Below are 19,442 nucleotides of genomic sequence, written 5' to 3'. Positions count from 1 at the left end.
CACTTTATGTTGAACTCTTTATTGTTTTGGCCAAGGATTTTGAGAGTTGGACTTAGTCTGTTATGGCCTCTGAATCAACAGAGAGATGTTTTCTAATAGTCAGGGTTTCCAATATTCTGAATGTACTTGACAGTATTGTGTTTTACTTAAAAAAACATAGTTTACAGAAGGTTCCAGCACCTATAAGCTACCTGAATTTCTGAAATGTACTATTTCTAAATTGTTTCTAAATATGCTATTGCTACACTTAATGGCTTAAGTTACACTTAATATTTATATGCAATTAAAATGCGATTAATTTCGATTAATTAATTACAAAGCCTCTAATTAATTCGATTATTTTTTTTAATCGAGTCCCGGCCCTAGTAGTAATGTTAATAGGCCTTTCTGTTCAGAATTATGTCTAGGCCTATATATACATATATATATATATATATATATATATATATATATATATATATATATATATATATATATATATATATATATGTATGAAAGGGATAATGTATAGCGAGGCAGTTGTTATAGCGAATAACAACCCCGGCAGGCTGAATGGGACCCCGATGCTAAGCGGAGCTTGAATCAGCCTGAAGGGCTTGTATTCGCTATAACAACCGCCTCGCTATACATTATCCCGCTTATTACATGGCTACCTACAAAATAAATAAATAATTTGACACAAAATATTGATTTAAAAAGGAGTTTATTGATTGCATTGCTTCCGCTAAAGAAAATAGTCCGTTCTGCATCCATAACAACGCTGTTTTTCGTGGCAACGATGTGTTATACTTCGCAGCGGTCTGTTATCAAGAAATAACTGTTTGCATGTTTGCATGAACGTCAAGAAATAACAAGAAATTACAGAAATAATCAAGAAATAACAGACCGCATTCTACATTGGAATTCAACCAAGCCATGTAATAAATATATATATATAAAAGCTCAGTTGGCATGCCCCAATTCTCCACCTAAGCTGGATTTTAATACCATTAGTAGTACTTAGTAATGGTTAGATTTTCATAGATCATTTTGCAGATTTTGCAGTAAAATGGAATTTAATGTAATCTACTAGAGTTAAAAATGCTCAGAAATAAAGATGAATACAGGCTGAATACAGGCCTTTTGCGACATTAATTTAAATACCCAGACCAAGACAAAGACAGAAAGTGTGTGTAAAATCAGCAGGGGAGTAAGCTCACCTGTCTCAACTTGCATCAGTGGCTGGGTATAGAATTTGTCACCCAAAATGTCTGAAAATGAAAAGAGAACATTATTGAGGAAGTTCGGAACTTACAGGACATAAGTGGTTTTGAAATAATTTCCATTTCCAAGTGTCATTTATGTGTATGTGCACAGGAACTGGCCAAAGACTGCCCAAGAGGCTAGCATTTGGCAGACATAGGTGATGGCTAAATAAAAACTTAAATTCAGGTGTGGTCTTCACACCAAGCTATCGTATAGCTCCAGAAGACTTTGAATAATTATAAACAGAAAGAAACACATAACATCAGCATTTCAGAATGTGTACAGAAACAAATAATATAAATATACATTCACCAAGTGCGAACTAATAAAAGTTTGACTTTAAATTGAGAATCATACTGACACGAGTGCAGCAGATCCCTGTGCACGTCCCCTCCGCTCACAATCACCAGAGGTTTGATCTGCAACTACTTATACTGCTCTCTCAATCACTTCTTTGTCTGGTCTCGTCCAAGACTCTCACTCTGCTGGACCAATCCATTGGACTTTGCAGACTCTGTATTCATTCATTCATTCATCTGAATCTTCTTCTTCATTTGATTTGTATTGTATCCTGGAAGAAACAGAGACTTTGAGTTGGAGTTAAGTGGCAGTTTCGTTAAGTTGCGTACCCTTCGTTACTGTTGTTTATTTCCTCCTGTGGATTCCCTAATAAAGCTCCACGTGAGAAATATATCCGTGTTTGTCCTCCAGTGTGACGCATACCCTGGCATACAGTGTCATGCTGACAAAATTATATCCGAAAAGACAATTTAATTCTAAAATAATGTACACTTATCTACTAACGTACTACATGTTCAAAATTAAAAAGTTTTATAAAAAAAGATAATCCTCACATTTCATCCTTTAAATAATTTTTATGAAAAGGAGTCAAAATGAATTTGTTGGTCTGAACAAAAATGGCAGACAGGCTGAATGAAACTGTAAATGCATGCTGTGCCTGCGTGAGACTGTTACACTCTGGTGGATTCCCATCATCTGTATTTGATATTAAAGAAAATATCTTTGATATTTTCAAAGATTATGATAATAACTATGTTTCAATGTGGATTTGATTTTTATGACATTATGTGTAATATCAGATTGTAATTTCATAGGATCAGGGTTATAATGCTGACTTCACTTATAAATCCGTGACTATCATTCTCATAATGCTGTTAAAATGTATTATGTTGCATTCTGTACATAAGTTGCAAATTTGTACATAAGTCTTCTGTTTCAGATGTATACCACATTATTATTATTATTATTGTTTATTATAATTTTTTTTAATCACAACAAATTACTTGTGTGTTTGCGCATACTTGGCGAATAAAGCTCATTCATTTGATCATTTGACTGTTAACTTTGTTAACTTTAACATTCAACATCTTTGTTTGACTGGTTGTGTAAAAATATATATATAATTATTTATTGGTACATTGTTCAGTATTATATTGAGAGCAGATTTTGTATAACTGTTTACTATTGTGAGGAAGAAAATACTTCAATTAGCCTAGGCTATACAGTACCTCTACCAGTTGTAAAGGTGTGTTAGTTTTATCATTTTAATTTGCACTACAAAGAGTGTATGTGTATGTATATTTGTATTACTATTTATTTATTTTTGGTACATTTCTTAAGCAAACTCTGTTTTTCCGGGCTCAAGAAGGTGGATTGGTTTTTAGCTCCACGGCAACTTGCACTACACGGCTAATCTGCTCCGGGGCAGGTTTCATTCTTGGTTAGATATCGCAAACCGAAACTGGACAAATCAGCTTTGAGCAAAGTGCCACGTGTCTGATGCAATAAAGCCACTAACGTGTCTCTGAAGGGAACTATCTTCAGAAAAGTTTAGATGGCATTTTCGTTTCCTCTTACCTCCACATAAAGTAGTGCTTATAAGCACATTGCTGCTTTGTGTTCAGTTCCAATTGTTATTTTTTTGTTTGTTTTTTTTTTTTTTTTTTTTGTTCAGGTGTGTCTTACATAGCATGATGTCACAAACTTTGCTTTAAATCCTTAAATTATACAATTGAATTTAAATCAAAAACACCTGCGCATGCTACATGTTTGTAGCATCTTTGTTTGGGTCAAGAATAAAATGCAGTGGTTGCCTCTAATTTCAAATGCTATATATTTTTTGTTTGTTTGTTGAAGGCCAGATTGACCTGTAATGAAGAAAAGAAACAACCAATTCGATTAAACAAAATACAAAAAAAGGCAACCAGTATCAGAATTGGCCCATTTTCTAGTAAAACATCAGCAATCGGATTGTCCATGAAAAATCTGGATCGGTGCATCACTAATGGGACAAAACAAAACCAGAAAGTGTGTAAAATCAGCAGGGGAGTAAGTCTCAACTTGCATCAATGGCTGGATATAGAATTGTAGCCCAAAATCTCTGAAACTGAAAAGAGAACATTATTGAGGAAGTTTGGAACTTACAAGTGGTTTTCAAATAATTTCCATTTCCAAGTGTCATTTAGGTGTATGTGCACATACCTAAATACCACTTCTGTATGAACTCTGCATTGTTCTGGTAAGTAAATGTTTTGTTTAATTTAAAAAAAGTAAAATTCTTACACTTTATAAGAAAGAACACTTTAGCATTATCCTGCTCCAAGCAACTAAATAACTTTGAGTTTTTTCCAAAATCATTGTTGTGAAGTGTTGAGATTGAACCTCAGTTCTCGTAAGTATCAACGAGATCAAAAGATCGGATTATTCTGTAATTCAGACATTTTCCTGTCCCAGCATTTCTGCTTTAAAGTTTTTTTTTTTTTTTTCCCATCTAGACAATGCACAAGTTATAAAGGCCCCCATCTATCCACTTTAAAAAGATGAATTAATCCATAAAATAGGGATAGGAAAAATGAAGCTTTCTGAATCTTTGAATAAGCTGTAATAAATGTGGATGCGCAGGAAGACGGCTGGGTAAAACATGCAGTTATCCGATTAATCTCAATCTTCCTTTGAGTGATATGGATATTGAGATATACAACCAGTCCAGTGTTGACAGATTCATGAACATATAATGCATCCAGTTTAGTCACGGGGCAAATTAAATTAGAATCACTTAACATTTGCTCCGGAGACAAATACATTCAAAGTTGTTACAAACTAGTTGTTTTAGTGGGCTAGAATCAAAAAAATTGTCACACAGAGAAACCCATTCATAAAAAAAGGTAAAGCTATTTAGTTAATATGATTATAAATACACAGTGCAAGTTAATTATATATATATTTTTTTTTTCTGAAGCTTTATAAAAATAATCTATCATCTGATTTTTCCGGATCACATGGCACAGTGAAACTAAACACAACCGAAAGAAAGCCTGTTTAAACTGAACACATCCTCCATGATCATGATCACAGATGAATGTTTGATTATGTGACAGCGAATTAAGTTTACTCGGTTATAACCAGTTTACTCAATAGACTGGCATTTTAAAATGTGGGCTACTTTATCCAGATTTGCTTTCCACTTTATTATACAGCAGTCTTTTACATTGTTCTTCAAAAAACTTCAAAGCTGTTTTCGGTTTCTTAGGTTTAAATTCCAGGTCAGTATATATTTTACATACAGTGATGACAGCGCAGACATAGACTTTACAAAACTGCAAAACCCCTATTAAAGAAATATTACTAAAAAAAAAAAGTCTGTTGTATGATGAAAGTAATTATAATCAAACTTGGTTTGCCTTAAGTTGCTAATAAACAATGTTTGTGATTAAGATGTGCAGAAAGTGTACAGTACATAACTGTGTCCACCAGTCAGTCTCTAGTATTCCTGTATGTGAACAGTAGATTAACATAACTCCTCTACTGTTTTATAAAAACTGCAGATTGAAATTCTGAAAAACATGGAAAAAGAAATCAGCATAGCAGTCATGCCAGACATTGCACACCATAAATAACCCGTCAGTGAAGAAACACACCATCACACCACACCTGAACTGCAAAGAAACCTGTATACACAACTAACCAACTGTATCACACCATTTTCGGTACTTACCAACACAACTGAAAGTGAAAGAATAACAACAAACGCAGAGAGCAAACTGAGAAGGTGAAACTATAAATAAGTAGTTTGCTGATGACAGATTTCCCTGCAATTACATCGCATGCAAAATTGTCTTAACGTTGAATTAGGGCATTATTGATTTTTTTTTTTCCTCCATATTTTAAAATCAATTGTTCACAGTTTCAGTTCTCTATATGTAAATAAATAATAGCACACTTTGTATTTGTTCAAATCACGTGACAAACTGAATACAATTGATACTATGCCAACTGGAAATTCCAGAGCACGTCGTCGTCTTCTCATGCTGATATAATGAAACTCCCATGAGACTTTTTCCCAGATGACTCTAGAAGAGGTTTGCTGTCACAACTCCACAACAACATGGTCTCGGAAGGTGTAAGTATTATAAATAAATGCTTTCTCAGAGAAAAAGTCTGAATAATAACTTTTAAAACAAGAAAACCATCTTTATGCATGTCAAATAAAGTCTATGGTTGTAGTTTTAATTATCTTGTACATTAATGATTGTGTCTGCTTATGTTTGTTTGCTAGTTAAGCCAAAGTTTAATTCCAAGTCTTTTTTTTAAACCACAGAGAGTGTTGCACTGTGAAAAATAACAAGAGTGAATTTTGAAAATGGAAGCATCTGGAAAACTGCTGTCATCACGACTGCTTTCATTGCTTAAGAACGGAAAATGGGAAGAAGACGATGTCGTTGAGTTGTTTAAAGCCCTCGTGAAAGATTTTAATGGCAGAAATGAAGATTTTCACACATGGATGATGACAATCCTTCATCAAGTGGAGATTCACAAACTAAGTGTGTCAGATCTGACATTAAATGACAATAAAATTGTGGATCACGTTGAGGCCAAAATTAATAAAATAGCCAAAAACACTGATGAGAAAACACTGGATGAGATTGTGAAGGAAATCTGTGAACAAGCAGATATTGATGAACAAACTATGGCACACGTGAAAGATATTGTGTCCTCTGTGTCTGATTGTTTATTAGCTTCTACAGCTCCACGTCTAGAAGGAAAAAAACATTGTTTGTTTAGGCTCTGTAAAGCTGTGGAAAAGTCAATGAAATATACACCTCGAGTGACTCAGATGGTGAGCTGGTGCGTTCTCGTTCTTTCTGAATCAAGTCGACTGGTTCAGGTTGGAACAGGAGAAGGAAAGTCGTGCATCGTGGCAATGTTTGCAGCACATCAGGCCAGGATGGGAAAAACCCCTGATATCATCTCCAGTTCTCCTGTACTTGCTGAAAGAGATGCTAAAGAATGGTTTGCCTTTTATAACGAACTGAAAATTACTGTTGATGCCAACACCAATAAATCAAATGACAATGATCTGAAGGAGTGCTATGAATGTCAGGTGGTCTACGGTACAACTGACAGCTTTGCAGGTGATTTTCTGAGACAACGATTCCACAGAAGAGATGTGAGACCTGGGAGAGAGTTTCAGTGTGTCATAGTGGATGAGGTGGACTCGCTGATGTTGGACAAAGGTCCTGAAGTGGTCTACTTGAATAGCAGGATGCCTCTCATGGAACAGTTAAATGGGATATTGGCTGAAATTTGGTTCGTCATCAACCAGATGAAGTGTTTAGACACTGGAGAGATTTTAGGGCACATTCAGCTCTTCTCTCAGGTTCTGTCTGAAATCATGCATGGAAATAAAAACATTGATCAACTCAGTATTGTACAGATAATGGTGGATGCAGGAATAATGCCTTTAAAACCAGTGCAAGTGGAAGAAAACATGACAAATGTTCTAAAAAGACTAGATACTGCAAGTGTTGTGCAAATGGTGGCATTTTTAACCATGTTTGTGGGAAACTTCCCTGAGTATTTCATCAAACTCTACCAGCAAGCGCCTGATGGGACTTTAAGGAAACTCAATGAAATCAATCCTACAGGTGCAAATAACAGACAAGGAATATCAATTCTTCTTCTGGGAAATGGAAAATGTCGTGTTGTGCACTCTGATGAAGACTCACTAGTTACGTCACTAGGGAAAATTATAAAAATAGTTTATCTGCAGTCTGAATCGACAGGGGAACAAACTGAATCTTGTATCCCAGGCCTTCAAGACCTCATCAATGGCAAGGTACAAACCTGGATTGAAAGTGCTCTGCAAGCCACCAAAATGACTCTGGGCCACGAATACATCCTTCATGGAGATGGAGTCGCTCCTGTCGATTACAGGTCCACTGGCATTGTGCAGAACAACATGAAATGGGGGGAAGGACTTCAGCAGTTCCTGGAGATGAAACACCAAACTAAACTGTCCAACATGAGTCTTATAACAAACTTCATGTCTAATGTGGGTTTATTCAAGAAATACAAAAAACAGATCTATGGGATAACGGGAACTTTGGGGGACCAATCAGAGCTTGAGATGGTGAAGCAGCTCTACAATGGCATTGACACATGTAAGATTCCCTCATTTAAACGAAGGAAACTTTATGAGCTGGAAGGTGTGATAGTACCTGAAGAGGACGAGTGGATCAAGACCGTCTGTAATGTCGTTCAGGATCAAGTGACCTCCACAGTCTATCGAGGTCCACGAGCAGCTCTCGTCATCTGTGAAACAATCAATCGTGCAATAACATTTTACAAAACCCTTGCAAACACCATCTCATCAGACAAACTAAAAGTCTACGTGAACAACAACATGGATAACTCTAAAATCATAGATTCAACAGTCCAAGCTGGGAACGTCATCATTGCAACTAATCTAGCAGGTCGAGGGACGGACCTAAAGGTCTGTGAAAGTGTAAATGAGGCAGGAGGACTGTTTGTGGTGCAAACCTTCTTACCTCTGAACATCCGCGTTGAACAGCAAGCGTTTGGACGAACGGCTCGCCAAGGGAGTCCAGGATCTGCTCAACTCATCATGTGCGCCAGTCATTTCTCTGACTCTGTTAAACTAGTGATGGACTTAAACACACCTCTATCCAGCCTACTCAGCCGTCTGAACCACCTTAAAACTGTATTGATGTCACATGGTTGCACAGAAAGTCTGTTTGAGGAAACTGTTAATCGCTACCTGGAAAATCACAGCTCTCAAAATCATGAGGCAATGGTCTCTACTCTCAAAGGCCTCTTAACAACAAAATCAAAAACATTTATGGAAAGCAATCTGGAAGAGGCAAAAGATGCTAGAAACATTATGGTGAACATCAGACTCTCAAGGTTCCTTGAAAAAGACATTCCAAAAATCTTAAAAGAAGAAGAGCTTTTTTCTGTTTACCTTGACATTTTAGACGATGTTTATGAAGACAAAGTTTTCTCCGACCAGCGTGATGTAATTGTGTCCTGTCTTCACGAATGCTGGGGTTTGTGGCTCTTGATGCACTTCAGTGAGGAAAAACCCACTGACGTGTTGAAGAAACAGCTGAAGATGGACTTGCTGATTGCAAAGCAGAAACTCTTGAGCAAACAGTCCCCATCTTCCATGGTCTACTATTACATAAGGACTGGAAACAATCTTCGTGAGAAGGGACGCCTTGCGGAGAGCATTGAGATGTACACCAAAGCATTGGAGGACGGTGCATCTGGGAAGATTATTCCTCTTTATAATCGTGCACTGGCCACTATTACTAAGAAAAACACTGGCTATATTGCTCAAGCATTGACTGACCTGGAAAAGGCTGACAAGGCAATAGATTCATTCAAGTCACATCTGGCACATATTATTGCTTGTGTGAAATTATCAAGACAAGAGCAGACAACAGAAGGTGATGCTATGCTCCTTAAACAGTTTCGAGTTAAGTCTATGATTGTAGACGTACTCAAGATGAACATTCAAGACGCTGTAATGAAGTTGAAGAGGGCTGAAAACATGGGAGGAGACGTGAGCCTGACTGAAAAAAATCCACTTTTTCTGGCCGCACACATTATGCTCAGTTTTCCAAGTCTTCTAGACGATCTGGCGATGGAGACTGTACACATAATATCATTTGGTCTTGAAGACATTTTCTCTTTAGACACCAATTTTTCTGCCAGTGGCTTTTTGTCAAAAGTATTTAAAATTATGAAATATGACAAGGTTTTTAAAAATATCTAAACAAACAAGGTATGCTGTCAGTTTTACATAAGCATCAAATATATCTCATATGTATATCTTGTATATTCTTTAATTTAGGGATGCACCGATTGATCGGGTGGTGACCGGAATTGGACGATTTTCACGTGATCGGCCGTGACCGGCGACCGGCCGGTCAGTCTGACAAATGCCGATTTTATGCTGGTCAAATGCACTCGGGCGCTGCATGATTAACATCGCGCAACATCAGAATCACACGTGCACACGGAGCACATGTAGAAAACCTCGTGAATTACGTCCATTCAGACCGCAAGTGCGTATTTTTTTTTCAGCATGCATGTTAATCGATGAGTGCTTTCACAACGGGAGCGGGAGCAGCGGGAGCAGCGCGAGCGTCAAGCAGGAGCGTCGCGAGCAGTGAAGCGCGTGTTTCGGCGCCGAGTCTATTTGCTGCTCACGCTCAATTAAAGGGAAAGCACACTTTTGATGGATAAAATAGCCTATAGGGTTTCACAAAAAAGCTCCCAAAATGCACAGAATTTGCGTGTTTTAACAAGAACTGGAATAGGCTATGTCAGAAAAGAAAACGAAGACTAATATTTATAGAAAATGTACCCATTTAAACTTGTTTTATTATTCAGTTTGTACAAGTGATTGCAATAGGCCTTCTTTATACTGCAAGGCTATTTATTTTTTTATTTATATATTATTTTATTGCCATTCCCTGTTTTCATACAGACGTTTAGTTTGCTAAATACATATACTGTATAAATAATTATTGGATATTGAATGTGAAAAGGAAATGGTTCTTCCATAACACTGCACTTTAGATGTTTGAATTACCCACACCTGGAGTAATTTATATAGTTCTATTTTATAGCGTTTATCTGTTCAAAAAAATATGTACTATGCAAATTGTAAAATGTTCTATTACAGAAAAGATATAAAATAAATATTTGTGTGTGCTGTAAAGTGGTTAGAAAAAATGAAATCGGAATCGGCTAAAATCGGTATCGGCAGGTCAAACTTAATGAAAAATCGGAAATCGGAATCGGGCCAGAAAATTTTAATCGGTGCATCTCTACTTTAATTCTAAAGAATTTTTACTAAGTCTAATCACATGACACTTAATCCTGATGACAGTGTCTATGAAATTGAAAGTATTTCACACTTTATATTTACACTTTGTATTACACACATTATAATTTTCAGAAGGATATTTCAGGTTAGCATTGCAAATTATGAGAGACTTAAAATGTTAAAATGTAGGCCTGAACATTGTCAAGAAAGGGATAAAAGAAGATTTCAACTGTTGCTCGCTCTTCCTTTCTTTCTTTCTTTCTTTCTTTCTTTGTCTCTTTTTTTTAGCAATCTTTTCTTTGTCTCTTCTTCTGGGGGACTTTCCTGTTCCTCTCTACCTGAGCTCTGCCTTCCATTGTCATCCCTTCTCTCTCTCTCTCTCTCTCTCTCTCTCTCTCTCTCTCTCTCTCTCTCTCTCTCTCTCTCTCTCTCTCTCTCTCAAAAGTAGAAAAAGTACACAACTCCATTACTGGAGTAAAAGTACCACTGGCAAAATACTACTTTATTACAAGTGAAAGTTGTAAAGACAGATTTTTACCTAGGTACAGAGTTACTTGCTTTTAAAAGTAAGTAAATTACATTTATTATGTCAATGCAATATTTTATTATTATTGTTGCATTGTGAATGAGTGCACGCTGTGCCATCACGGTGGTTTAAGCCAGTCAGTGATGCTAGCATACGACTACCTTGAACTTATTTCAACACTTGTTTAAAAGTTATAAAGCTCTTTTCAAGTCGAAAACATACTAGAAGAGAAAGGTTTCTATGTTGTGTTTATTTGACAAGATTATGTTAAAAAAACATTTCTGAATATATAGACAGATATAACTGTTCTTTATTTATCTTAAAAATTAAATAAAACCACTTCTCATAAAGAAACAAGAACATGGTATTTTTTTATTAATGATGCATTCTTTATAACAAATTGCATTCAACACTTTTCATTCTTTCAAGCAGACATATTTGTATTATATATATATAATTGAATACACACTTTCCATCACACCATATGGCCATGGGTGTGCGCACTGCACAGAGGAACCGTCTTTTTCCATTTCGCCCATCAACTGATTAGTGTTCAAAAACATCCAGGGAAATCATTGAACGTCACATGACCCAAAAAGACTGCTTACTATATAGCTTGCTAAAAAAAAAAAAACTTTTTTAAAGAAACCCGAAACATCCACTGACTTTCATAGCTGCTATAAAGAAACAACTTTCGCCTTTGAGGACCTTGATAGAAATGTACTGGAGTGAAAAGACATTACTCTGTTAAATGTAGTGAAGTTAAAGTCATAAGTTTCCAGAAAAAAATAACTACTCAATTTATTTTGATGAGTTAAAGTAATGTCAAAATATATGTGGTCATAACTTTTTGACAATATGATTTTTTACAGTGTACTGGTGTCAGTTTTCTTAACCAAGTATCAAAACAATAATATGTCTTATAGTGTAAACGTCTATGCATATCCATGACACTGGACACATTACACTTGACATAGGTTATCTTCTCTAAATCCATAAACATTATAACAAAATAAACCTAAACCTGTTTGCTATGCACTCTTACACGCGGCATAGAGGTAGGCCTAAGTATAGCAAATATTATTACAGTATCTGATTATTACTACTGATGCAGTCTAGTGTAAAGCTTAGGGTGCCCCCTACTGACGAAGCTGAGTTTAGCTAGAACAGTTTTACTCATATATATAATATAGACATATATCACTATATGTCCCTGACCTCAGTTAAGCTCAATTTAAAATTCTAAATTTCTGTCTCTTAGCAAATGTGAAATAATTTTAGCAGTGCAAACAATGGTAGCTAAATGTAATTTAAAAAGTTGAAACTACAAATATTGGTAACACTTTATAATAACTGCACGCTATTAATCATTAGTTAAGCATTACTAAACAATTAATTCATCATTTATAAAGCATTAATAGACATTAATAAGCAGTTTATAAATACAGCTATAAATGCTTTGTTCTTGATTTAGAAATAAATTGTTCATTAATAAAGTATGACAATACAATTATTAAACACATTATAGATATGCTTATAAATCAAGAATAAAGCATTTATAACTGTATTTATAAACTGCTTATTAATGTTTATTAATGCTTTATAAATGACAAATTAACTGTTTACTAATGCTTAACTAATGATTAATAGCGTGCAGTTATTATAAAGTGTTACCCAAATATTTGTTGTCTGTACAGTAATTATTTGATATACAAGTGAATATAAACCTTAAAGTTATTCACGAAGATCACATCAGTAAGTTTTCTCTAAGGACAGGAGACAAAATGACAGTTGATAGACCGATCTGGTTTAATCCAGTTTGGCAAACCAGCAGTGGGTTACTATAATGGGTAGTTTGTGAGGAGGTGCATCATTTCTACTGTCAGAGAAACTTCACCCAGAAGTGGGTTACAAAAAATAAAAAAAATAATCAAATCCTAACCTGTCCCATAGTTATTTTTCCTAACTTGTCTCTTAAATTTATGTAAAGGAAATGCAAGTGTTAGAATTAAACACTTTAAAAACAATGTTCATGAAATCCCCACATATTGTCATTAGTATTTGATGAATTTTCTCATAATGCTAGCAGAAAACATTCTTTAAACACCATTCAAACGTCCTTTAAATATTAAGGATCACTAACTTTTTGTCTTAAAAATGGCTTAACGTTGGATGTTACACAACAAAATCCCGTGTTTAATTAACACTGCCCAATGTGACCATTAGTGATGACGTTAATGTGTAAAAATCACTGAAGGAAAGAGAAAGATTTAAAATCACCATTGGAGTGATCAGTGTTTCATGTAGTTGGGCTCATGATTGTTTTGTTAGTTTTTCTATTTGTTTATTACTTTTTCATTAATGCTTCAACTCCATAATTAATTTAGTCAATCATGAAACTACAGAAAAGGCAGTTGTTTAAATCACTTTAATGCAGTTGTTTGACTGCCATTAAAACAGACCTGTTGTTGACCTGCTTCACATCTTTATCAACGCAGAATCATTTGCTGAAAACAACTGACAAAACCAACCAAACAAAACATTTTCCACCAAACATCAACATCTAAATCTCTGTTAATTCACAGGAATATGACAAATAAAGTTTGTAATAAATGAAGCTGGTAATGCTGTTTTTGGAGTCGTTTAATCCTCCTCTGCTGAGACCTTTAATGTCTTTTATCTTCAGTTGATTTCATCTAAGGCTGTGGCTGGAAGTCAGTTGTAGTTTTTGTGTATCTCTTACATTCTCTTACATTAACATTAATGGGGACCTAGGGGAGCACTGAGATCTTTTTGCTGGAGAGGGGATGACGAACAGCGTCACTCTGCTCTACCCTAACACAATATGAGCATGAAAGGGAAAAAGAAAGAGGGAAGGGTAGAGATGTTATTTCTCACCAGCATTCGGATCTTTACCTAAACCTCCTAGACTGTGGCGGGCTAGAACCACCGGAGGCTTTAGGTGGGGGTCTGGATCAGTGAGGAATGTATTTCCTGAACAACCTCGCCTCTCTAAACTTCCCAACCACTGCCTCGACAGATGTGCCAAAAAGTTCTGAGGGTGAAACTGGGGCATCGAGGAGCAATTTCTTTTCTCTCTCCCCGATGTCCAACAAGTTCAATCACAGATGCCTTTCTGTGGCCACCATCGAACTATCGATAGTGGCGGCTGTTTGTTTGGTAGCCCAGAGAACAAATTTTGTGGTGCGGCGCATAGCTTGGCTGAAATACAAACCCAATGACAAAAAGCAGTTGCAATGTATTAAAAATATTTTTGCATTTATTTTTGCTTTATTTAACAAGATTTTTTTACAAAGAGACAAACGATAATCGACATAAAAGCAAAAGAGATAACAGGAATTTGATGGACATAAAATATATAATGGCTCAGGCAGAATTAACACAATGGTGAACAAATCACTGTTTGTCATTTTTTCTGTTAAATAAAGCTATCATCCAATACCTAAAATGTAATGATACTCATTTATGGACTCAGGACATGAACTAACAAATTGGAGAGATTAGTTTTCGATTCAAATAAGTTTGTTTAAAAGTAGACATTTCAAGCTTTCCAAAGATATATTTCTCATGTCTGTAAGTAAGCCTATACGTGGAGTTTCATACTTTTTTGAGATTTGCTCCAGTTCACGGAGACAGAAGTGGCAGAAAGTGCATTCTGTTTGTTTTCTTTATTTTACAAAAGCACAGCATTTACTTGTTATTGTGCTTTTACAAAGTAAGACGAGCGGCCATACCAGATGGATAATTCCTATTCATGTTTAACAAAAGGCGGCTGAGACGAGGCTGAAAAAGTATAATGAGAGAGGGGGCGATGCAAAGATGTTGCTGCGTGTTTATATTAACATTTCTGATTGTTTAAATGATTAGCCCTTAGGGGCCCCTTGCCCTGCCCTATCCCTATGCCTGTGATTGCTCACCAAGGAAAAGCTTAGCCATACCGGCTCTCAGATAACTCAGAGCATCCTTATTGGCTTCTTCAGCTTCAGCGGTTCTCCTCATTTCCTCCAGCTCTTGGACCCAGTCTTTTTTCCCAGCCTCTCTCAGTTTGGGGATGAAGAAGTCCAGATGCTGAAGAGTGAAGGCCGAGTCTGGCTTTAATGCGATCTGAGACAGATGCTTGATGTTCTTGTAAGCATTGAACAGCAGAATTGACTTTTGGTCCTCAAGCTCCTGCAGATCTTTGTCAAGATCATCCATTACAACTGAAAATCTCTTGGATTGTACCTGAGCTTTTTCATATTGCTTTCTAAAATCGTCAAAATCTATCGTCAAGCTTGAGTTTTTGACGACATATTTCTTGTCTTCTTTGACGTGTTTACTGTAATGGCACTTCCCTGTGCACACGGTACAGTAGCCGTTTTTCATGACTTCACATTTGCTGGGATCAGAAACCCACCAGCAGTCAAACTCATGGCAGTTTTCCTCACAGACGGTGCAGATCGTCGCCTTCCTGTGCTTCCACGAAGAGCTTTCAATGGGAACCTTCATTTTGATAGTCTTATTGAATTTAATGTTGAAGTTTTTACGTTCCTCAATCTTTTGCTTGTTTTGTCTTATTACCTCCTGGATCTGAAGTTTTTCAGACTTCTTTGACTCTTTCTCTTCGACTCGCAGCTGTAAGTTGCAAATAAACGCTTCAAATTGAATGCGCTCTATCAGGACATTTGAAGTCAACTCTAAACTTCTTCTGTTCTTTTTATCGAGAGACTGAAGGAAATGCTTCATGTTGTCGATGCTGTCTTCCCAGGCGTCTCTTTGAGCACGAAGGTAACGTCTCTCACTGTGACGGGCGTCAGCCTGCCGGTTGTTGAATAAGAAATGAACAGGTTGGCCGCTGTGGTCTCGTCTGCAGGGGATTTTACCTTTATTAATGGCGCCAAGGACGTTTTTGGGTGGCAGACCATCAGAGTGTGTGATTAGAAACACAATGTTGTTCACAATGTCTTTTCCAAATAAAGAAAGAACTGAACTGATAATGTAATGCTGTCTGTCTGAGAGACGATTCTTAGACGCTTGAATCACAAAACACACTGCGTCGACTTCACGAACTCCATCATTACTCTGAAACAGTGTGGATAAGTTGGAAGCAACGTCCAGATCTTTTTCCAGTCCTCTAGTGTCTCCGTATCCTGGAGTATCAATGATGGTGAGAGATACGGGACTCTCTTCAGGACAGACCTCATACATGGTGATTTCAGAGGTTTGTGATTCTGATTGGTCTCTGGCTTCTTCTTCTGTGATTTCATACCATATTTCATCCTCAAACTTCACTCCCAGTAAGTAGTTGACCATGTTGTTGATGAGAGTCGTCTTGCCAGCACCGGTTTCTCCCACCAGCAGAACAATTTTGTTTCGTTTACTGGTGTCTTTTTTCCCATAAGTCCATTTTCTGACTTTTCCATGATCATCAATCACTTTTCTCTCTGTATGTAGACGATATTGTTTTGGAGGACCTTGATCAATCAGAGTTGATCTGTTTGGTGGAAGACATGAACGCAAATATCAGAATATACTGTATAAGCAGAAATCTTTTGTGTAGAAAGAATTCAAGAGTATAAACACCCACCAAAATGCAGACATTATGGGCCCTATTTTAACGATCTGAAACGCAAGTGTCAAGCGCAAAGCGCAAGTAACTTTGTGGGCGGGTCTTGGCGCTGTTGCTATTTTCCCGGCGGGATAAATGACTCTTGCGCCCGGCGCAAATCTAAAATGGGTTGGTCTGAAGCAGCTTCATTACTCATAGGTGTGGTTTGGGCGTAACGTGAAATAAACCAATCAGAGCATCATCTCACATTCCCTTTAAGAGCAGACGCGCTTTTTCCATAGCGGATTCCTATTATAACGGCGGATTTGCCAGGCGCGCGCCAGTAGCGGTTCACAGCCAAGGAGAGCCACGATCTCGTCAGGGACGTTGGGGATGGAGAAACACACCCAAATTAACTTCGGTTAAAAAGGCGTATGATAATTTGGGTAAATGTGTAAGCTAGATGTATGCTTTTATAATAAATTGTCTATCTATCTATCTATCTATCTATCTATATATCTATCGTAATAATGTATGATTTGCAAAAATGAAAACTGCTGCTTCTGTGTAGATGAGAGAATCAAAGTGTATGCTCGTTGTGCACACGCTACATTGATTATGGCCAAGCATGCGCCCTTAAAATAGCATATTAATAACATGTGCAACGCGCCACTGATTTTAAACTATTTTTCCCTGGTTAGAGACGCAACTGTTTTCTAAACCTGCATAATAACATGAAGGAACGTTTGCGCTGGATCACGCCTCCTTTTTTGCGCTGAACCGCCCAGGGAGCGCAAGTTCATTCCCTAGTTTAGCAACGTGCTTCTTTGGAGGGAATAACGCGCTTTGCGCGGGTGCAAAGTCGGAATGATACATGCGTCGTACAAAGTCAATTGCGCTGGGTGCAAGATAGGGCCCTATGTGTTAAATACATGAACATAATAATGTAAAGAAACCATTTTTTACTCCAATTACACTTGACATTTAAGAGGTTTTCATATTTACCTTGAGGTCAGCAGAATTCTCATGACATGTTGCCATGTTACTGTTACATATACAGTAGATGGCTGGATGCCAGTGTTTTTGCATCAGTTAAAGCTGCAGTCGGCAAGTCTGGCAGATTGAGTGGACTTAGCCAAAATTTTGAATGTTTACAACTCTCATGCCCCTCCCCCACTACCAACGAGCACCCGCCCATCGTCAGTGCGTGTGTACCTGATTTTCTGTGAACGCGTCCATCTCTTCAGTATCGATCAACACCATGGACTCGGAGGTAGGCTGCCCTGGCTAATCTATCCATAGATAGCAATAACCGAGGAATTGGAAGCTTGTTAGTAGATTTTCTCTCCGCCATCACGCTTCGTACAATCTTCAGGCGAACTTCAGGCGTGTCGTGTGCATGTGATATTGTAATGTGCGCGTCTGCGCGAGGGAGAGGGGATCTGTGGCGTGTGCACGAACTGTGATTGACAGTCAGAATTCACACCCCCCTGCGCTGATTGGACCCGATGAGACGGGAGCGGTGGATTTTTGCAAAACAAATAACATGCTCCAGGTGGAGTTAGAAGCTCGGGTTTTTTCTAAAACCACCTTATTTATGTTGTTCTGTCGGATTATAGTGTCAATTTCACGGAATTTGATCAAAAAAATGTTGCCGACGGCAGCTTTAATTTGACTTAAACAGATGGGACCATTTATCATTAACATTATCAAAAACTGTTTCTCACGAAAATTGTTGGAGGAGAAAAATACCTGCCAAACGACAACCCCACCTACTGCCAAACTTAGCTACTAAACTTTGAAGCTATTTATAATTTAAATAATAAAAAAAAATATATATATATATATTTTTTTATTATGACAATAATTAATTCTACATTTTCAATAAACTGCCAGGTGTCAGCTTTCAAATGAGACCATACTTGTGCTTTTAGTACAAAGGGTTCATGAACTGTATCTGTTTCAGTTTGGGTATGTCATTTCTGGGGATTTTTCAAAAGTGGGGTTGCAGCTTAACAGGTTAAAAAAAGGAACATTTTGAACAAAAAGCAGTGAAAAACGTGTTTTTGTCAAAGACTATGTCTAGATCATATTTAGAACGATTATCAAAACCCAGGTGGAGTATATCGAGTCCACCAACACTCCCAAAGCTTCACTGTCATATAGCTTGTCCTGAGTCAACATTGCAATGCCATGGAAGCGTTGTTTTATAAATGATAGAAAATTTGGTCAACGGCAGGGAAAGAGTTATTGGCCTTCAAATTGATTTTTAAGGTAAATAATTTACAAACCTGATGTTCAACTCACCTGGAATTCATGGTGATCGCTTGAACTAACCCCTTCACCGTCACTCTCCAGTCTGTTAACAACAAAATAATTCATTAGTTTCCTCAGAATATGATGGTGATGGTCTTTAACACACACACACACACACACACACACACACACACACACACACACACACACACTGTGGGTGATGTGTTAACTTTACATTATTGATTACAGCAGCTCTGTGAAGTTACGGAATGAGATTCTGCAAACAAATTGTTTTGTTTTTTTAATACTCACACACACACACACACACACACACATCAAGAATCAGCATTTGAATCAACTATGACAAACAGCATATTCAGATAAACAGATCAACTCTTGAACATCACAAAATCATTGAGAATCATACACTGATGCTTGATATCTGTATGTCTAAAAGATAGAGTTCATAGTTTTTTGATCAGAACAACTTTTAAAAATTCCTCTTATGATATTGAAAATGGCAGATCTTATGCAGTAGAATCAAAGGACTGCTGTAATCAATAAAATAAATCTAACTTAGAGATTCAGGTCACAAGATGATGATTTTTGACATAATCATCATCTTATGACCTGAATCTCTAAGTTAGATTTATTTTATTGATGGTCCTATTGCCATTTGCAGAAATACACCGCTCCCGATCAGAAACAAC

General features: G+C 37.0%; 1 protein-coding gene across 1 annotated transcript; it reads right to left on the bottom strand.

Annotated features, from left to right (window-relative positions):
• Nucleotides 1-14,846: 14,846 nt before the first annotated feature.
• Nucleotides 14,847-18,794, bottom strand: LOC308705974 (uncharacterized protein; the record flags this gene model as incomplete). Its single annotated transcript, XM_081391315.1, has 2 exons — nt 14,847-16,422; nt 18,784-18,794. 2 exons carry the CDS (start codon nt 18,792-18,794, stop codon nt 14,847-14,849), a joined length of 1,587 nt encoding a protein of 528 aa, XP_081247441.1.
• Between the last annotated feature and the right edge of the window lie 648 nt (nt 18,795-19,442).

This window comes from Scardinius erythrophthalmus, assembly GCF_964197995.2.
Source record: "Scardinius erythrophthalmus genome assembly, chromosome: 2".
NCBI lineage: Eukaryota > Metazoa > Chordata > Actinopteri > Cypriniformes > Leuciscidae > Scardinius > Scardinius erythrophthalmus.
This window is presented reverse-complemented; position numbering and strand designations above follow the sequence as displayed.